The sequence below is a fragment of the Ooceraea biroi genome, chromosome 5 (genome assembly GCF_003672135.1).
Source record: "Ooceraea biroi isolate clonal line C1 chromosome 5, Obir_v5.4, whole genome shotgun sequence".
NCBI lineage: Eukaryota > Metazoa > Arthropoda > Insecta > Hymenoptera > Formicidae > Ooceraea > Ooceraea biroi.
In genome coordinates, this window is record NC_039510.1 from 6,428,120 (window position 1) to 6,448,382 (window position 20,263).

General features: G+C 41.3%; 4 protein-coding genes across 5 annotated transcripts; 2 read left to right on the plus strand and 2 right to left on the minus strand.

Moving 5' to 3' along the window:
- The first annotated feature begins 116 nt into the window (after positions 1-116).
- LOC105287530 (WD repeat-containing protein 46) lies at positions 117-2,771 on the plus strand. The gene is made up of 6 exons (XM_011353117.3): positions 117-243; positions 642-1,366; positions 1,441-1,757; positions 1,828-2,152; positions 2,258-2,371; positions 2,444-2,771. Exons 1-6 carry the CDS (start codon positions 231-233, stop codon positions 2,552-2,554), a joined length of 1,605 nt encoding a protein of 534 aa, XP_011351419.1. The 5' UTR covers positions 117-230; the 3' UTR covers positions 2,555-2,771.
- Positions 2,772-3,125: 354 nt separating this feature from the next.
- LOC105287532 (28S ribosomal protein S23, mitochondrial) lies at positions 3,126-4,142 on the plus strand. Of its 2 annotated transcripts, none has more exons than XM_011353118.3 (4): positions 3,126-3,285; positions 3,525-3,686; positions 3,790-3,895; positions 3,973-4,142. In XM_011353118.3, exons 1-4 carry the CDS (start codon positions 3,242-3,244, stop codon positions 4,087-4,089), a joined length of 429 nt encoding a protein of 142 aa, XP_011351420.1. In that variant the 5' UTR covers positions 3,126-3,241; the 3' UTR covers positions 4,090-4,142. The 2 variants fall into 2 exon arrangements, with proteins under 2 accessions (XP_011351420.1, XP_011351421.1); XM_011353119.3 differs by having other exon boundaries at positions 3,134-3,285; positions 3,544-3,686.
- A 31-nt stretch (positions 4,143-4,173) lies between these two features.
- Positions 4,174-5,586, minus strand: LOC105287535 (Golgi SNAP receptor complex member 2). Its single transcript, XM_011353122.3, has 2 exons — positions 5,161-5,586; positions 4,174-4,932 (listed from the first exon to the last, which is right to left on the minus strand). The coding sequence occupies exons 1-2, from the start codon at positions 5,298-5,300 to the stop codon at positions 4,434-4,436; spliced, it is 639 nt and encodes a 212-aa protein (XP_011351424.1). The 5' UTR covers positions 5,301-5,586; the 3' UTR covers positions 4,174-4,433.
- A 3,247-nt stretch (positions 5,587-8,833) lies between these two features.
- LOC105287533 lies at positions 8,834-19,204 on the minus strand. Its single transcript, XM_026970008.1, has 5 exons — positions 18,417-19,204; positions 13,174-13,334; positions 12,678-12,841; positions 10,595-10,763; positions 8,834-9,470 (listed from the first exon to the last, which is right to left on the minus strand). Exons 1-5 carry the CDS (start codon positions 18,426-18,428, stop codon positions 9,275-9,277), a joined length of 702 nt encoding a protein of 233 aa, XP_026825809.1. The 5' UTR covers positions 18,429-19,204; the 3' UTR covers positions 8,834-9,274.
- Positions 19,205-20,263: the final 1,059 nt, after the last annotated feature.

The following is a 20,263-nucleotide window of genomic DNA, read 5'->3' on the forward strand; positions in this document are numbered from 1 at the left end:
GTAAGAAGTGACCAATCGAAATCGATTATTTCAAAAACCGACCAATGGGAATTCTTGTCCAGGCTATGGCGTCACTCACCAGTAGCGTTATCTGCTATGAAATCTTCTAAAAATATAAACTAAAAATCAAGTCAATTCTTATTGGTGATCATTGGGAAACAAGATCCGACTGCTAACAAAAAGTTGATAATATATTTGCATATAAATTAATGTAATCCATTAAATTAATAATGGAGCCATCAGGTTTGTGCATTAAACTTTTCTTTTCTTATTGTTTGTCTTTATGTATTACTCTTTTCGTAACGTACGTATCGCGTGTACAAACTGAAATAGGTAAGGTTAGTTTTAGGTTATTACACGTGCATGGTACAGGCAAAACGCAATGATACTGTTTACAAAAAGAACTCTTAAATCACATGTATCTTATGATTTTTTAACTCTTTAGTTCTTTTTATTATAATTACTCGCTATAGATCTTTAGTTTAATTTCTATTCTATTTTGTTGCATCGCTAAGTGTTTATATAACTAACAAATATACAATTAAAATGGATTAGCAAATAAACGTACACAGTAAAAAAGTAGATGATTAAGTATTAAGGTGATTATTGATCGTTAACTTAAGTGCTTATTCCATTTTTAGCGAATAAAAATAGATACCATGGCACAAAACCAACTAATAAAAAATATCGAGGGAAGGCACCAGTCAATCCAAAACTATTGAAGAAATATTCCAGAGGTCCTGGAATTGATTTGAAGCCAGAAACGAGTGCGATAAAACACAAGGTACTTAGAGCAAAGCTACGGAATAAGGAAAAGGCCATAAAGAAGGCGACGGAAGCTGCTGCCCGATCGGAGTTCCTACTGACGGAGGAGGATGGCTACTTGGAAGCTGAAACTGGTGAAGTCACCGTTCAGTATCGACAGAGGCAAATTGTGGACAACGTGGATATAACGAGCGCGACCAAACAGTTTAAGCTCGATCTGCAATTTGGCACGTACTGCTTCCGATACACGAGAAACGGCAGGCACCTGCTGTTGGGTGGTAAACAGGGCCATGTGGCGGCTTTCGACTGGGTGACGAAGAAACTGGCCTGCGAGATGAACGTAATGGAGTCCGTGCACGATGTTACATGGTTACACCTGGAAACCATGTTCGCGGTTGCGCAAAAGGATTGGGTTTACGTGTACGATAATCAGGGAATCGAGTTGCATTGCCTGAAAAGGATGAACGGCGTGACGAAGCTGGAATTCTTGCCCTATCATTTCTTGCTCGCCAGCGGATCGAGGGACGGCCATGTGGCTTGGTTGGACGTGTCTGTGGGCAAGCTCGTCTCCCGTTACAATTCGAATCTGGGCAGAATATCTGTAAGTGTTGAAAAAAAATTACGTTTGTTTATTAAATCTTGTACCGATTGTATTTTGAGCGAATATTACGGCAGGTGATGACACAAAATCCAAGCAATGCGTTGCTGTGCGTGGGCGACTCGAAGGGAGTGGTGTCCATGTGGTCTCCAAATTCTGTTAAACCACTAGCGAAGATGCTTTGTCATCATCAGCCGTTGATGACGTGCACCATTCATCCATACGGGACGTACATGGCCACCAGTTCCATCGATAGGTCCTTGAAGATATGGGACATTAGACAGCTAGCGGGACCAGTGAGCCACGTGAATCTTCGTTCCCCTGCTCATCGCATGTCTTACAGCCAGCGTGGCTTGCTCGCACTCGCAATGGGCAATGTAGTAGAAGTTTACAGGTACTTGTCGATTTAATGAGCTCAATACGATAGATGTAAGAGTGGTTATTATCACGGTCCATCTTTTCAGAGAAACGTCTAGCGAATTTAAGCCATATCTGCGACACAGGACCGCCCGCAATGTGTGTTGCGTGAGATTCTGCCCGTACGAAGACGCGCTGGGAATGTCCACGGCGAATGAATTTTCGTCGCTCCTCGTGCCGGGAAGCGCGGAAGCGAATTACGACGCGCTCGAAGTTAATCCGTTCATGACCAAGAGCCAGAGGCGAGAAACGGAAGTGAAAGCGCTTCTGGAAAAGATACAGCCGGAATTCATCACTCTTGAGCCCACGAATATAGCTGAGGTCGATGTGGATACTTTGAAGGACAAAGTGGAAGCGAAGAAGAATCTTTTGGTAAATAGAAAATGAAAAATATCTTACAGACTAGTGATAGTATTTTTTAATCGTATGAATAGTTTGTTGAGCACATACCATTGTAACTGGATAATTCCTTTTCAGTATATTAAACCGAAAACAATAGACTTCAAACCCCGACGAACGAAAACCAAGGGAAAAGGTGGCACTGCGAAGATAATAAAAACTAAAAGGATACTGAAAGAACTAAGTCGTCGGGTAAGTATTTCAGATATTTTAAGTTTATTTTCAATGTATGTACGGTAATATAAATCGGTATTTTACTTTTAGGAAAAGATTCAGGCACATCGCGAAGAAACACGGCAGGAAGCAACACTAAAAACTGATGAGGATCAAAGCAAACATTATGGTGTATTAAACAGATTCCTTCCGAAGAAATAGAATAAGACAATATTTTAATGAAATTTAACAAAATACAAAATATAGCGTGCATACTGCACGTGTGAGTTATCGTATATACATTGTATATATATTTGTATGCGTGAGTGCGTGTGTGAGAAAATGTTTATGTGTTTCGTATGTACATACATGATCTTAGATTGAAATATGTATGGTTTCCTAAATAAACACTATACTAAAGTATAGCAGTTGCCAAAAACAAATTCTGTTTCATTTTAGTCCACAGTGTAATAAATACAAAATGCTTAAATTAAATTTTTGTCGCAAAAATATATCATTTGCATCAGCAGTTTTTACGATAATTTTACTTTACTGAGTAATTTTGTTATTTAGTAACATGCTGATTTCGCTTCACCATACTATTTTAGAAAAGGCTCTTTTCAATGGAAAAAAATTAAAAATTACATTACCGAAGTCATTCAATAGATTAAAATTAATGAATTGTAATGTCCCTAGCGAGCAATGAGCATTAATATATAAATGATTAATAAATAAACAAGGAGATTAATTGTGTATGTATTCCTTCTATTTGCTTGTTCTTTTGATCAAAAGATTCCCACAATTTGTCAGAAAAGTTAGGTTAGAAGTAGGGCTGCAGAACGTGTGCGGTTCTTCAGATTGATTTGTGCTTTCTTTAGCTATTTGTGTATTGTTACATCGAAAAGAAGAATGGCGCAAAGCAGATTGGAGAGAATTGGTACAGTCTATACTAGGTAATTATTTAATTATTGTAATATAATTGGACACGATTATTTTCAAACAAGATAAGAATTAGGTTAGTAATTGTCAAAGAGTTGCAAAATAAATGTAATTTAGTAATGAAACATTTTAGCTAAATTGATTAAAAATTAACCTTTTTTATTGTAATCTCTTTTTGAAGGAACTTTTACACAGAACTAAAATCATATATGTATAATAATTATTTTTTATTTATAAAATAAATAAATTTCAGGGTTATCTCGTTGTTAAAGGGTAAAGGTATGAAGAGTGAAGATAAGCCACTATGGGTGTCTGTGTATGAGGCTTTCCCACCAAAGTATGAACCTAGATTTGACAGACAACTTCCAAGAAAAAAGATTGCTCCAATTTTTTACAGAGAGGATCGCATCCGAGCGTAAGATGCTTCAGCATATTCAGTGCAATAATTTCGTGTCATGTTATACAAGTTATTTATTGTAGACTAATATTATGTCACTATACTGTATATGTTCTTGCAGAAAGTTTCACAGGGATCAGAGCTTTATGCCAGCAACTGATCTAGCAACAGAAAACGTAAAATCCATGACACAGAGGTTTCTAGTAACGTACAAATCAATACGAGAGGTACGTGTAATTATTTAATCAGTTTTCCGGCTAAATTAATGACGAGAAAGTAATTGGAAAATGTATTTTATTAACAGAAGGAAAAGTTAGAGGAAGACGAAGCATATGAGCAAGCATTGCAACAGTACAATTCTGAAAGAGAAGCAAGAATGGAGTCAAGAAAAGTAGGAAATGAAACATCTAGACGTTTGTAAGAGATATTTTGTATCGTAAGTTTTCTTGTAAATAAATATATATAGAATGAAAATTCTCAATATTTATTCAATCATTTTATTTCAATATGCGATGTGTCGTTATATGTACATATAAATAAGAATGGGAATATATAAAACGTATAACATCTTGTAGATCGTGCCTATTTTAATGTGTGTACATATAAATTCTTAACAGTTTCATACAAGTTTGCTATCTATCATACATGCAACAGTAATCGCGAGTCGAATCGAGTATCAGAAAAATATAAATTAATTATGTCTGTATCTGTGATTAACAATTACAATATATATATATATTACACTGGGCAATCTTTGGAATGATCTTAAGTAAGATAAACTATCACTAGAACAATTACTATACACGTGAACGTCATCCCGGCGATTAAAATAAATCCGTCCTGCTTGGCTCTTTGCTCTATAAGCCTCATGGTGGTGTTGGAGAGGCCCAGAGTATTACCGATGTCTATCAGCCGCTTGTGGGCTCCTTTCAGCGTCATCCTCTGCGACCTGAGGTTGTCCAGGACGCTACTGCCTTGATGCAGCAAATCGTCCACGCCGTGAACGGCGTTTTGTAAACTGTTGCTATGCTGTGCGGTGTGATCGATCATAATATCCACGTGATCATTAGTAGTGAACTTCCTGGCCAGTAGGGCCTCTCTCTCTGTCCTTTCCCTCTCCTGGCGCAGCACACGGTTGCGCCACATGGTCAGAGCTGCGCCGAGGTGACGGCTGTCGTACTTCAGCTGGTCCACTCGCATTCGGGCATTCTGTCTCTGCGACACCGGACCCTTCAGACACAGCACGTCCAGACGCTCGCAATTGCTGCAGAGAAAAACGACTTTACTTGTCATCAGTTCAATCTTGTTCCATGATGGAGTCTATTAACCACTGTCCTGTATGTGTTATATCTTTTTGTAATTGCGCATGTTGTTACTTGTTAAATTGTTTAGACTCTCAGTGCAGATGAAGAATAATAATAAAAATTATGAAACAAGTATAAATACATTAAATTGTAAACGACGCACGCAACACCGTTCTGGGTTTGGCTACCTATTGATAAGGTTGATCTTGCTCTCTATCGCCTCCTGGACTTCCTGCTGATCCGCGCTAGACGTTCGCGTCTCCAGTTGCGAGAAGAGGTGCTGTGTCTCCTGCACCAATTTGTTGGTCTGATGGTACAATGTCTCCATATCGTTCGGTTAAGAGTTTGGTTATGTCGTTGACATTGGTTCGGCGAGCGATGACGACGATTACTCAGCCTCACTCAGCCTTGATGAGTCTCAGGGTCGACAAATGTATGTACTCGCGTACTTTCGCGATGACCGGCGTTTGTAGCACCCTCTTTCGCACAACACTGTGAGCAAGAATTAAGTGTGAAGAGTGGTGGAGAGTTAATGGTAATGTCGCAATGCCGCATTAGCAACCGGAATATTTTGTAGCAGTCCAAAAGGGTTATGCGGCATTACTGCGACTGTTTCCACCGAGTCGAGTTAAAATCGGGTTACAGTCGGATCAGAGTCGAGTTGGGGTGTTCTTTTTCTCTAAGTATGTTTTATTACTTATTCGTTTATTTTACAACAAAAGTTAAACGCACGTCGAAGTAAAAAACACAAGAAAAGTAACAGAGCTGTCTGTGGGGACTGATATGACGCCTGATTAAGCAAATTCTTCTCATACTTTTCTACTGACGACGTCTGTATTTATACGTCTTTATTTGTAACGAGCCAAGCGGTTTGTTATAAACAATGAAATTGAAATATGTCGTAAGTTTAAAGTAAATTTGCCCCGCTATAGAGACTTTTATTAGCTTATTTTATATTATCTTATTTACAATATTTATATACAATAGTATATTAATTATACCACGTGGAAGAAACACTTGAGATATGGAAATAGTTTTAATTATATTTGCTCGTCTTGCCATTATATTAATAAAATAGATCGCTTAGGCAACAAAATACAAAATTCCTACGCGAGAAGATGGTAAAATTGAGCGATGTAGCTAACAATAAGTGTATCGCAAGAACTTAGGTAAAATGCAATGACCACAATTCTTCGGTTATTCAAAGAAAAGTATAAGCACGAATAATATGAAAGTTTTCAGTTGGCATGTACCTCATATAGAATTAAACAATAATTAAATTCAATTAATTAATATTCGTTTATTCATATATTAACTGCATTTCAAGTCTCCAAATGTTTGAATATATATTTTGACAAATTGTTTATTTTAAATGCACAAGTCGCTTTTATTTTCCATATTTCTGCAATCTCGAAGCCTATAAAATGTGCCGAAAACTCTGTCCGATACATTACGTAGAGCTGTAAAATAATTCCCGACGACGGTCAGGAAGGCGGTGAGAAAGGGCGAGAAGTTTACACGAGGAATGAATAATCATAATAATCTAATAATAAATTATAAATACATAAAAATGCACGTAGTAAAAACTATAAATATGCGCGTATCAAAGACGTACTATAAAGGCAACGTGAAAATGACGAAGGTATAGCTATCTATATCGCGTATTCGGAATTGCTGTGTTTCTCTCCAGAACCGGATAGAGCGTCGAGTAATTCAGATCGGACGTCGGCGAGAGACGTCGGTACGATCCACACACACGCATACACACACATACAACTTGGTCTCGAATCAATGTATTACATTTCTCGTATATTCCCATCGCAGGTACGTCTCCGTAAAATCGTCTCTGAAATTACACGCTTCCGGGGTGCTTCGCATTGTACATACATATTTTCGTTTTACAGATTTCTCTGGAGTCGCTTGACAACCTCGCAGTCTTCCGTTGGCCTCGGCTTTCGGCGTCTCATCATCTCGGCAACCAGATGATGTGAAGCGGCAGTCAAGCGAGGAGGGGCGGGATAGCCCGGAGGCGAGGGGTCCCGCAAAGCAACGAGTAACGGTACATTACGGGCTCATCGGAATTCATGGTACGTTCTATTCTTGATGTACGTACGTACGTGTCGATGCAGGTTTTGTTACGAGGTCCAGTCAAGGGAGACTTGCGTGTAACACGAGGGGGAGCAGGAAGTAGATTGCGCTTTTGCCCCGTGCATTGTCCCGGTGATCTTGACCCTCTCTCTCTCTCTATTTGTGTCTTTCTCTCTCTCTCTCTCTCTAGGTCAGCAGGCTGAAGTCGACATTGCGTCTCCGCGGAACGATGATGACATACTCTCGGCAAACGGAGAGACATTTATCGTCCGGCACTTGTAATCGGTGTTACCGTAATCGCTACTGTCGCGAGGAACAGAATAGTGTTCGAAGAACGTGAAAAACGGCCGAGCAAAAGACGCGCCAATCTTTCTGACACTCCTCCTGAGTTAGGTTCTAAGCATCTTTCGCGTCCGTGATTAAATTATCTGTGACAGGAACAATTCCAAAAGCGATAATAATCCTAAAGGTAATCCGTGAGGACCAGTTACATAATAACGACCGGCCATTCGCGTAGGTTTACGGCGAATCCTCGTTTTACGGTTCCGCAAAACGCGTTTATCTGAGCGTAACAGCCCGCGTGGATCGGTTTCCGGCGCGCGTGATATAACTTTACGATAACTTTACGACGACGTGGAGGCTTTAAGGGGAATCATCTGGTCCGCAGATGATCTCTCTCGCCCCGTTCGGCGACAACCAGGCTCACCTCAAGTGCCATTCGCACCTGCACGAAACCGGCTCGAAACGCAACGAGTCTAGTGAACTCGATCGAATTCCACGACCGGATTCCGTGAAACGGCGCCGGCCGTCCACTGCCCCGATTTGCTTTTTCATTTGCCGGCGGAATATTGTATCTTCCCCCGACTTTGGGCGGCTTTTGGCACGAGAAAGAGAGAAGGATGGAGAGCGCGGAGGATGTTTGAGTTATCCGGAGCGGATTCCGGTTGAAACGTCCTTAAATTACGATTCGATATAGTTTGAGCATTGTCGCGTCCGCGTCTCCCGCCGGGATTATCACAGTTGAAGGATTTACAGTAGGACTCCGTGTCATTTTTTATTTACAGTAATAACTCCGTTATTTTTCAGATTCACGTTAAACGTAAAAATTAAAAATAAATCTTGTAAGTTGTGGATTTAGTCCATGCTTGCTTTGAATATTTTAATTTCAGTGGACTGCATGTGTAATTTTTATTTTTATAAATTTACTCACGTTAAGAAATATGCAGTTTGGAATCTTTCCCCTTACATAAGAAATACGTATTTAAACTTATTAAAAAAGATACAAATTTATTGAAGTTTATCGTCGAACGAAATCCATCAATTGCGACAGTCTTATCTTTCGTAGTTTCTATCAGACGACAGGTTCTCGTCACACATCTCGCATATGCGCCAAGTATAACAGTTCATTCAAGTGCCGCGAATTAACCGAACGTCGCAAATGTAGATAACGTAAAAGAGTACAATTTGCGACGAAAGGTAACCGCTGAAAGTATTTCTCTCGAAAAATCTTCATTGTGCTGTATCTTTAATTAACTCATTATCGGCTAATCTTCATTTTACGGCATCAAATTCTATTTTATGATGATATATAAGATCCAAGATGTTTTCAGAGGCAGATGTAATGAGGAGAAATTTTTAGTTAGGAAATTATATCTTATTTAAGAGATTATAAACAGATAATATAAAAAAAACATTCAACAATTTTTATTACAAGATCTGATTATGACTTATAATTAATTAAAGGAGAGAGAATAATTTAAAATTTTCAGAATTTCTATAATTTACAAATCACAATCTACGATGATAAAAATAATTTGATATTGTTCATATAAAAAATAAGAAATGAAGTCAATCGCGGAGGAATTGTATAGCCTTTAATGAGTCAATGCCCTTCAATGTCCAAATTTCACGATTACGAAACGACAAAAATGTCTTCCTTCAAAGATAGAAGACAAATTGATTTCGTTCCGAGAAATCAGCCTCACGCGCAGCCATGCACTCTTGCAGATTTCTCTCGAGAAATAACAATCTAGCTTAGTGTCGATGTTATGGTCGCCGAAGCCATCCAAGAACTCTGGCGTTCTCCAAGTCGTTTCCGTACCGAGAAATGGCGTCCAGATGGGACGCGGTGTTCGTGGCGGGTTCCATCGTCGTCATCCCGGCGATCAGCAGTGCCGGATGCGTGTGACTTTGCGGTTTTGACACGTATGAAGCTTAGAAGCTTGGTACGGCAGGTGGGGCATCCACCGTGGACGCGCTCGCCGAATTTCTCGGCTTGCAGACGCAACCGCTCTCCACCAACACGTAATCCTGGCCGGTCAGGGTCACCGGACCGAGGGGAATCACTAGGAACAGGTACGGCACGTAGGTCTGTGTGCACTCGCCGTGAACCACGTCGCATTCCTTCGATCTGAAACAACGACCGATGAGAGAAACTCTGCTGGGTTCGTTCACCGGGCCGGACTGCTGTTTACGAGTCGCATTCGCGTTGGTGGACGACCCGCGCTCGTACACGTAAGCGTTGCTGACATAACTTTGCCAGCGAGATCATCAAAGATGATGATAGGGACACTCATGAGATCACGGAAAGTTATCTGCGCACGTTGCAGCTTTGCAAATCTGAGAGACGATCTCCTACCAGTTACAGCCGAAAATAAAACAGAGGAAGTGAATCATTTGGATCATTTTCTCTCGTGTTGCTCAACATGTTATTCCCGAATTCCCCCGAGTGGATGTTTTCCTCCGATAAGAACCGTACACATCCTGAGCGCACATTCCTCAGCTGAAAGCTGCACGCGCGAGAAAGAATTTCAAGTTCGACTGCATTACGATTCACCGCGCGTGCACCGGTGCTTCGCACGGCGATGTTTTGCGCTAACAGAACTATGTTAGAGTTATCCGGCCAGGAATTCCGTGTAAAAAGGACCTCAAAAGTAGGCGTATGTCGATCACGAACACGCGGTTGTAAACCAGTTCGCCCTACTATACTGCCGCGTTCGAATTAATTCAGCGAGCAGCCGAGACTCAGGTGAATTTCAATCTGGGTCTGATGTCCCGTCGTTCTTATAAATCACCGCGCAAAATTTCGTGCAATACGTCGCGTCGATAAATGTTGACCACACACGAATCCCATTTGCATAAATTAATTAGGGAGACCTATACCTTCTCTCTCTCTCTCTCTTTCTCTCTCTCAACATTTATTTATGGAGATAGAAACAGGATAGATCGGTCCCAAGATTCTAATAAATACGTTTCAGATAGGTACAGATAATTTCGGACAAGTTTAGGCTCCATTCTCGCTTTATCAAAACAAGCCTTTATCAAAACGCGCGGATAGCTTCTACTGAAATTAAGAATTTTTCGTAATTAAATAAAAACGGATTTTAATAATATAAAAAAATTCTAAAGATTTTTTTCACCTGATTTTAGGCCGTGCAACTTTAACGTAATCCCTGTTCGAGGCTTGTTAAGAAGTTTAAGATAAAAAAAATTTTGATTTCAGACTCGCCCAAGAATCTCGCTCGTGATACTTACTCGCAGACCTCGAAGACAACCTGCTGCAGAAGATCAGGGAACTTCTGAACGATCGTTACAGGTTGCCCGCTGGTTAGGCTGATGCCGTACATAGGCGCCGTGGTGTTGTACCTCGTTTTGCAGAGTCTGGCGGGCGAGCCGCAACTTTCCTTCGCAGAAAACGCACGGCCTGAAAACCCAGTGACGATCGTTTTGTAATAATGGAATATTTCTTCAGCGAAATGTAAAGTACAATTCTAATACGTATTATAGTAATTACAGTACGTCATTTATCGCGTATTTTTTCTATGGTATATTTATCGCTATGTTTAATGTAAATAATGTAAAAAGTTATTGCTGTTTATCAACAGCGTTAGAATAACGCTATAGCGTGAGATGGTCCCGTAATAGTACGGGATTCATGCGGGCCCCTATTGGAATTATGAAGAGTAAAATAGCATAATTCCTCTCAGGCACATAATTCATCGTTTGTCAATAGTACTTTTTCAAAACGCACGAAAAATTTCATAGTGATCTGGACCTCTTATTAAATTGCAGAGATAACATAAAAGTAAATTACAAATAGTAAAGACTTGTTCTCGGACACAAGATAAGATATTTATTCTTTTTATTTAGCAAAATGTTTAAAAAAGGGAGACCAATATATAATATATTATACAGTTTTATTTTAAATATTAAAGAGATAAAATATTAAACAGAACACATACTCGGGCACAACAAGCAAGCGATGAATTCCTCCGACTAAAACATTTCACTAAATACTATCATTTACTGTCTGAGATTCGGTCGAAGTTCGCTCTCACAATCAGAATCAGTGGCTTTCGTCGGGTATCTCGAGAGACGATCCGCACACATATACAGTACGATACAATGTATACATATATATGTATATATATATATTCTCGAAACGATGAGTGGGTCGCTAGTGGGTCCCGTTATGAGTACAACGAGCGATAACTGTATTGGCTGGATAACACGGTGCCTTATTACTGGTGTGCCACCATTATCGGCAAAGGATCGAGCACCTCGCCAACGGGCCCACGATCGGGAAAACTCGCGCGTGGATCATCTCGCCGGTCGCCGCGAATTTCGCAGAAAACGCGGTGACTCCAGTCGCAGGAAATAGCCACGAAGCGGCTGGAAGCGGGTTTTCGTGTCATAAGGACAGCTGCATAACTCAAGGCTGCAGGGCAGCGCGCAAGAGCCACAATCGTAAAGCCAGGTCGCTGGTCGCGGCGTCTACCTCGCGACCGGTCGTTCCAATTTTCGTGGGGCCTCTTCGGAGTCTCTCGAGTGCTGCGAATCCTTTCGAGGCCTTCAGCTTTGCGTGGGAACAGGGTCGTTTTATGGAAACCATTGATACTGAAGCGCGCGTGCATGCGCTTCCTCGACTCGCGTTTCGCGAACACGGTTTTGCATTTTATCGAGGAGGATAATACCGTGGTTGATCCTGAAAGTCGCTGCACCAGGATCTACTGGAGCTTAATCAGTTTTATTGTTTTGTTGTATCTACTTCCGCGAACACATTGGGTAATCGGGCGAATTAAGTGAATGGTATAATTCGCAATCTCACAATCTCCGTCTTACGTAAGGATTCTTCTTTGATTTGTGACTTTTTTGCTGCGATAACTAGTAGTAGTTTTTGTTCAGCAGTTTGTTCCGAGATAGGATAAAGATGGGAGAACGGATAATCCGTTTACTTATACACCCGGAAATTGCGAGAAGCACGAAGTGGTTATTAATTCTATCATTTTATCAAAAGTTTCTCCATTTATACCTCTCTCACGTAACATATAACTGAAATAAACTTTGACAAGGATCGAAAAATAGAAGGAGGCAAATGTTGCACGCGCGCACCTATAAAACCGGTTAACGAGAGATTAAGGAGTGTTACAAACGGCTTCCAAGTGAGTCATAATTTAACTCTTTATGGTTTTTTGACTCAAAATGTTAAAAAAACGGTAATTCGCGAACAAAAGATAAAAATACCATCAATTGAATTAGAATTGACGACCCGTGCGGTCTGGAAGAAAACGCTACGTGCTCAGATGCGAAACACGTTTTGTTTAAAACTCAGACTCACCGGTCCGAGCGTTTCCGGCGATGGAGTAGTCCCCGTGGGCCGCTCTGTAGTTGTGCAGCAGCGTCTGCCTCGTCAGTTGGGGATCAATCGTCCGTGGCTGATGCGATCGCGCGGTTCGACTACTGCTCGCCCAGAGATTCTTAAAGCTCTTCGATATCGCGGCGCTGCAAAAATAATACGTCATTATTTGTTGCGCTCTTTACGTGCAGATTTCGACGTAGACTTAAATTTTACGAATGAGTGCAAATTCATTTCCTCGAGGCACAAATTATTTCTATCTCGATTTTGTTAATTATTTTGTTCAAGTAACATAGCATATCTCGGTAAATGTATATCGAACAGTCAAACTATATCAGATATAGTTATCACGAACGACAAAACTGAATTTTAAAAATATTCTGATGTAAATATCTTTTATACCTTTATACTTCTTGTGATGAATCAATTTATTTCAATTTAAAAAATGTATTTAAAAATTGTCGTATATGCTACTTACGAAGGATACTGCATGTTATTCGGTCCTATGCAGTCATCAGAATCGGTGAGCGCGTCACCCCACACATATTTCAGACCTAGACCACTGCCCTCGCACTTCTTGGCACCGTATGCATGCGTGAATGCTGTGATAACAAGTATCAGACCGAGATACCTGGACATCTGTAATTACACACAAAAACAAAATATGTCAACATGTTCTCAAAAATAGTATATCCAGACAACTGGATGTATCGTGATGGCATGTTCTTTTTACATCATTTTACACGACGCTCTACGACACAAACGAGTTCTCGTGTCATCGCGACTCTTAAAATTCTAAAGTACTCGCGCAAATTAGACGATTTCTTTGTAAAATGTTATCATAAAGCTTGGAATAGAGTCCATGCATAGGATCAATGCACATCAATGCGCGTGTAACTGAACTTTCCCTGAAGACGTAACGCCAATCATCGACAGATGATACTCATTATCCCTGATTGCTCATTTAGATGATGTCTAAAGCGACGGTTAAGCGCTGCGCAGATATTACGTGTAGATATTCTAGCGTCATTTGCAGCGGCGGACCGCCAACGTAACGTAACGTAACGTAGCGTAATGTAACGTAACGTAACGTAACGTAACGCCACATTAGATAAAGTGATAGTCGCGGGCAGGAGCGCTGTGCCGCGAGCGAAATCCCGTCGGGAGGGCGTTATTTTCTTGTTAATAAAGATTGATACCGCCGGCGATGAGCTCCGCGCTGCGTCAGCATGCGTAGGCAGGATAAGCGTGCAGGAAGAACGCGCGAGCGAGCGAGCGATCTTGACTCGAGTTCGCAAGAGGTCAAGAGCAAGAGTAAGCGACACACGCAGGTGTGTCATGAGCACGTCCTGAAAAAAGATTTTCCAACGGCTTTCTGAAACGAGACGGCCACGTCGAACGACTCGCGATCGAAAATTTATGAAGAAGGATTTTTTTAATAAATAATCCACCGGAACCTTCCTCCTCACAAGAGTTGCTCATGTTAAATTAACGAGCACTGATCGGCAGACTCGGATAAGAAGGAATAGAAATTTTTTATTCCTACAAGTTTCCGGAAGAAGAAACATATATACTGAAGGAACTTCCTCTCGTTTTAATTTGTGTGCGTTTATTTTTGTAAAGATTTCGCAATTTAGATATGATTACATCAAGACGAAGAAGCCGTTCTGAAATTTCTTCATGGTCTGATAAAGGTCTGCTCGTATCGTTTACTTCGCGGATTAAGGAAATTGTAATTTTGTATCGAAAAGTGTACATGCCTGATCCCGCTCGCCTTCGATCGCAGTTTCTCACTTGTCGTTCCGGTGTATCGCTCTGATTAATCCCTTTACGGTCCGAGCAACGTGCGCGTACGAGTGGCGACGAGTAATTTGATGTAACGGATGATCGTCGGTTCGCCGAGAAATCACCGGTTCTCGTGAGGCTCGCTATCATTTCGCTCTCGGAATCCGCGCCGAGGGAACTTCCGTTTCGCGCGGGTGAAGACCACCGTAAAAAAAAGAATAAAAGCGAAGACTCGTGCCGACCGAAAAATTCTTTTCTTCCCTTTCGCGACGTTTCGTACGTAGCGCGATAAAAAGAATATTATCTTGTAATATATATTCCTTATTAAAAATATTAAACAAACGAATTAAACGAACGGATATATGTTACAACCCAATACCCGGCGACGATACATGCGGAAGAAAGATGGAAGAGAGCGTACAAGCGACGAAGACGAAGACTGACGAGGCGTGATTCAGAATAACGATTAATCACGGTCGCATAATTGATTTCCGACTGCATCTACATGCGGTTCGGGGTTTCTAGGTTGCTGGGACCACGCGAAATCCGTTATGTGTGCTCGTACATATATGTATATGCTCGCGCTGTTACTACGAGCGAAAGCGATCGCGCGCTCGAAAAGAAGCTCGTTGATCGCGTGTGCGACACGTCGCATTTGGATCATGGTTTTCACGCATAATACCGGTGCCCGCGTTACCGCGAGGAATAATAAGCAATTGCTTTCCAACGTGTTCTCGTCCGGCAAGGCTCCAGTTAATTAGCCTCCGCATGATCAAGAGAGACCGGTCCCAGATCTGCGTCGTGGAAAAATTAGAGATAATTACTCCGGAATTTCTGAGAAAAATATTACTTAAAGCATTCTTTTATATGTGGCACGCAACTTTATTCTTATACCTCGCGGATTAACGAGATCATTTTATATCGAGCTCACACACTATTCTTCTCCCTCCAAATTTGAATCTCGTTCTCGTTCTCCCGTATAGATCACTCGACGGGCCGCCAAAGTGAAAAATACACGTATTATATATTACTAGCGGATATTCGTGGTGTATGAAGGTGATCTCTCACACAAGAGTCGACCGGCTATCACGTTCTCGCATCGCGCCACCGAATTGTTATAATTAGAAGCCCGGCTCGATAAAAATCTCGGGAGATTACCGCCCCGCGGAGAATTGAATGACGTTTGACGGGCGCTCGGGTAACGAGCCACGGTCAACAACGGGAGACCGAGGAAATCATTAACGGATACCATCCAAGGTTGGTCAATGGCCGTGACCGTCGAGAGAGCGGGCGCCGCGCGCGCTCGGTGTACCTGTTACCTCGGCGGATCCTTGCGTTTCCCCTCCTCCGATCCATCACCGGTAATCGCTACGATTTATAAACTCGTTGAGGATTTTAGCCCCATTAACGAGACACTCGCGAGAAAATCGGAACGGAGATCGATGGACCGTTACGATGGGCGCCGCGGACGCCGATTCACATCGAAGGAGCGTTCCGGACGAGGAGTATCGTTGGCGCGAAGTCAAGCTGGGCGAAGGAGATGATTGCCTACGGCTACGTAATAAATTCGCGCAACGATCGCGGCAGACCGAGAGGAGATGATTACTTTCGTTACGGGCCCTCGCAGTTTCCTCGTGATCCTTCCGATTGCTCTTTCCGCTCCGCCGCTTGTGTGTTTTTGACGTTACCTTATCTGCGGAGTATCGTAACGCAACAATCGAGCGAGACCGAGCCGCGTTTCTTTTTTTGTGGGCGCGGAAGAGGCGCGATCGATGCTCGATTAACGTCGTGGTTAATCGGAATCTCAGCGGCGATCCGTTTCGTGGACCGCGAGAAATAGAAAAAAAGAGAGGGAAAGGCAGCAAGATCTCGCGATCGCGTCTTTTCCGTTCCGATATACATCACGCTAACGCGTAACGTTACTTACTTCACCGTCGCGACCTTGCGGTTAATTAAAAGCGTTTTCATGCCGGCCGGCTCTCGAATCCGTGATGCGGATCGACCGATCGCCAGGCCTCTTTCACGGTCTTCCGCTTCGCCCTCGATTTCCGCGCGCGCGCGTCAGGGTGAGACCGCGGCGCGCACTTTTTGCGCCCGATTTCGCGGATCCATGACGTGGCGTCTGATGGACTGACGCAAAAGAGCCGAATGGAAGATAAGAAAGACAAATCGTGCGTCGAAAAGTCGATGAATCGGCGGGGGTGCGAAGGGATTCCGCGATACGATCAACTTTGCCGCAACTTTGTGTGATGAAGACTTGCGGGTCTACCTTTCCGTGGCTATAATAATGGCTATCGACAATCACGATTTGCGTTTTTCATGGGTTCTTCAGTTGAATAATGTATTGTTCAATGTGTCTCTCTATACGGACGTCGACGTGGGCGAACGATCAAAGATTGCAGGAGGAAGAGAAGTGGCGCGCACGTGGGAATCGTGTGAACTTGAGACTCCGCGGGATCGAGATCCCTGGCTGGCCGACTCTCCTGTGCTGGCGGCGATTTCGGATGTGGATGCTGCAATTATTCCGGACGGCGATTTCTCACGTCGTTCCGTAATCTTCTCGGCCGGGCACGTTAAAGCGTGCAGCACGTAAATCCGTTTGCGGCCCGGAAACAAAACCGCCGTCTCTCGTTTCTTCGTGCCAATGACATACGTCGTACAACAACGCAATAAGAATGCGCAAACATGATTATTTCTGATCGCGTAAATTATTTTTCTCTATTATCTTTATTTCTTGCTTATTATATCTTCTCTTTTACCATTTTCATATCATTTTTAATAGACGTTGATGGTTTCTCTATATATGTTGCAGATCAAAGAATTTCGATAGATAAGCATTGAATGAACATTGAATATTCAATATCGAAAAAAATAAAAGCGCTGCTTTAAAACTCTTACGAATTCTTAATCTCACTAAAGCATGCAGTAAATTCTTAGAGAAATTATTGATAGAGTTCAAAATTTAATTTAATATAGAATTTAAGTAAATAACACAGATCGAGGAAATTCTGTTTTTGCTTGCTTTCGGAAACAGACTCCTTCCAGACTCTATACACACATACCATGCGTCACCGAATCTAACGGTAACGTCGAATCGTCCAAAACGTCGTTTCCTCTCGTATAAGTCGGGCGTTATCGAGCGTACGTTTACTCATCCTCGTATTCGATAACGGTACACGCGTTTCGGTGGTTCGTTCCATGAATAAATTATAACTGTCATAATGTCGCAAGTGTGGAATTCCTTCTCGCGATCTTGTGCTCAATGTCATCAGTATGAGGTGAATTTTTAACGAAAATTTAAATGCAAAACGCATACGTAATTCTAATTTAGCGCTTATTCAATATCAAAGAAATACAGAAAATTTAGAATCTAAGTAATTTCGTTGGACGATAATTCGATCAGTTTTTTTTTCTCTCCTTCTCGATTCGAAGATCTTCCACCTTTTTTTAACTATCGATTATATCGATACATTATTTATTGGGGAAATTTTTGATCGTTCGATGCTTTTCGCGGAAAGAACAATGAACGTGATCGAATCGTAATTTCGCGGCCGTGTGTACCACGAGAAAAACTCGCGGTCCAAAGTGCGGCGGAACAGCTAAACGTTACGCATTCGCCTTGGATAATAAACGTCCGAAGAACACCACCCCGGCCTTTTAAGTGCTCAGCCGAGCGATGATCACCTCCTTTTAAGCGCCTCCCGAGCGCCTTTTCTTTCGCCTACCTACGCGTGAGAATATCTCGAATTTCTCAGGGGGTGGCTTTTGTCCACTCGAATCTACAAGACGACCGAAACTTACGCAAAGCTGGCAGATTAACGGATTTTTTGACGCGGAACTCAAATCATCCAAAGCGAACAAAATTTTGCTCCCCGCGAAGATCGATCTGGCGTTACAAATTAGAAGATACGAATCAGCCTGCGCTGTGTTACTCACCGTGAGGAACATTTGTTTCAGGCTGCGTTGCAAGTCCTTCCTCGTCGGCCCGTCCGGCGACCTCAGTGTTACATTAAAATTGGTCAGGCCGTCCTCGAAATCGGGTAAGTAAAAAGTAAAAAAAAATAAAAATAAGGGAAAGAGCGAAACAGGGAATATTGCAATAACTGGGTACACGCGCGGGTCTCTCTTTTTCTCGGTCTTTCTCTCTCAAACACCGTTCATGTCACTGCACCGGATGTCGAGCGGGGTCGAGCACCTCCGTTCCTCGCAGGTGGATGTCCAGAGGTTGACTGTAGAATCGTAAGTAACCGCTCTCCGTGCTTGGGCAGCGAGCCGGGGCAAAAGAGGGGATCTCTCTCTCTCTCTCGCTCTTTCTGACCGGGGATACTGGCCCCTATTCTGTACCTCTAAAACCTTTTTCCGCCTATCGATGGAGAGAGAAGACGACCCATTGTGAAAGAGGGTAGCCTCTGCCACGGATCCCTTTTTCAGTTGATGATGCGGATCAGGCATCGCAGAGCTGCCAAAGTTTTTCTCGTAATAGTAAAGCGATCACTAGAATCGACGGCCCTCTCTAGAAAAATTGTATGTCTTATCTGTAAAAACTAACAATTCTTATATAATAGTTATATAACTTATATAATAATTATATAGTAGTATAACAAATAACAATTCTTGCGATCTTAATGGCAAGTCTGATATTTTTTGTTAAAAGCTGTACTATTAATATTAATTTAAGTCGAGCAGTAAATGATTCGCGATTAATAAAAAGATACTTGTCTCTTCTATATTAAATAACAATAAAATAATAAAAAGAAACTATTCATTTGTAAAAGCGCTAATAAATTTGGAAAAGCGCTTAGCAACATCAATAGTCTAGTGTCGGAAAATCGTCGAGTAGATCAACAGCCGGACAGCTTGGTCAGCGTACCTTTTTTTTAGCAATTATTCTTTCCAGATTTTACCGCGGCTGCCACTAAACACTCTGTATCCGCGACCTGTAAGTTGGGTGGACCGAGTAGTTGGCCCGTGGGAAACGGGACTGGAGAGGTGTAGAAGTAAAACAGAAGATTTCTTTCTTGTTTTCTGCAAACTCTTTCGTGAATCTTTGTAATTAATAGACGTGCTTCCGCTAGTTTCTTACATTCTCTTCCCTTTCCATTATTATAAGTTTCAAAGTTTGTTAATAGTATTGAATAAAAACATTTTGTTTGTCTTTTTTTAAATAAAACTAGATAGCCACCAAACATTTACTCACTATAAGAACAAAGCACGTATATCTCAATATTATCTATAATTTTTATTTAAAAATATTCTTGGTATTATAATAATCTCTGCAAATTATCTTCATTAAGGTTATAAAAACATAAACATCTAAAGTTTATATGAAATAATAATAAACTATAACGAACTGTCATATGATATAGACATACCGCACGAAATAATATTATGAACGTTATTAATTGGGCAAGTAGATTATAACTGTCTTCGTCAAATACAAACTCCTCAATAATAGACTATGTGAATTTAATTGATATATCCATAGTCTGGATGAAACATATGGTCGCGTATAAAATTATTCAAACGTTAAAGCACTTTTAGAGGATGAGATTTCAGTTTCGATGAGATAATATGACAAGTATTTTCTTAGTTTCATTTTATATAATAGATATGATATGATCTTATGTCAATTTTGGTAAAAGGTATTATCTTCTTACAGCAGTAGATATTAGCGCATCTAAGCAAATTAATTCAAAATAATATTTTAAGTTTTCTTAAATTGTTTTTTTTAAATTTTCAAACAGCTTTCTTATGATACTTCGGTATAAATGTCTGCAGTAGTG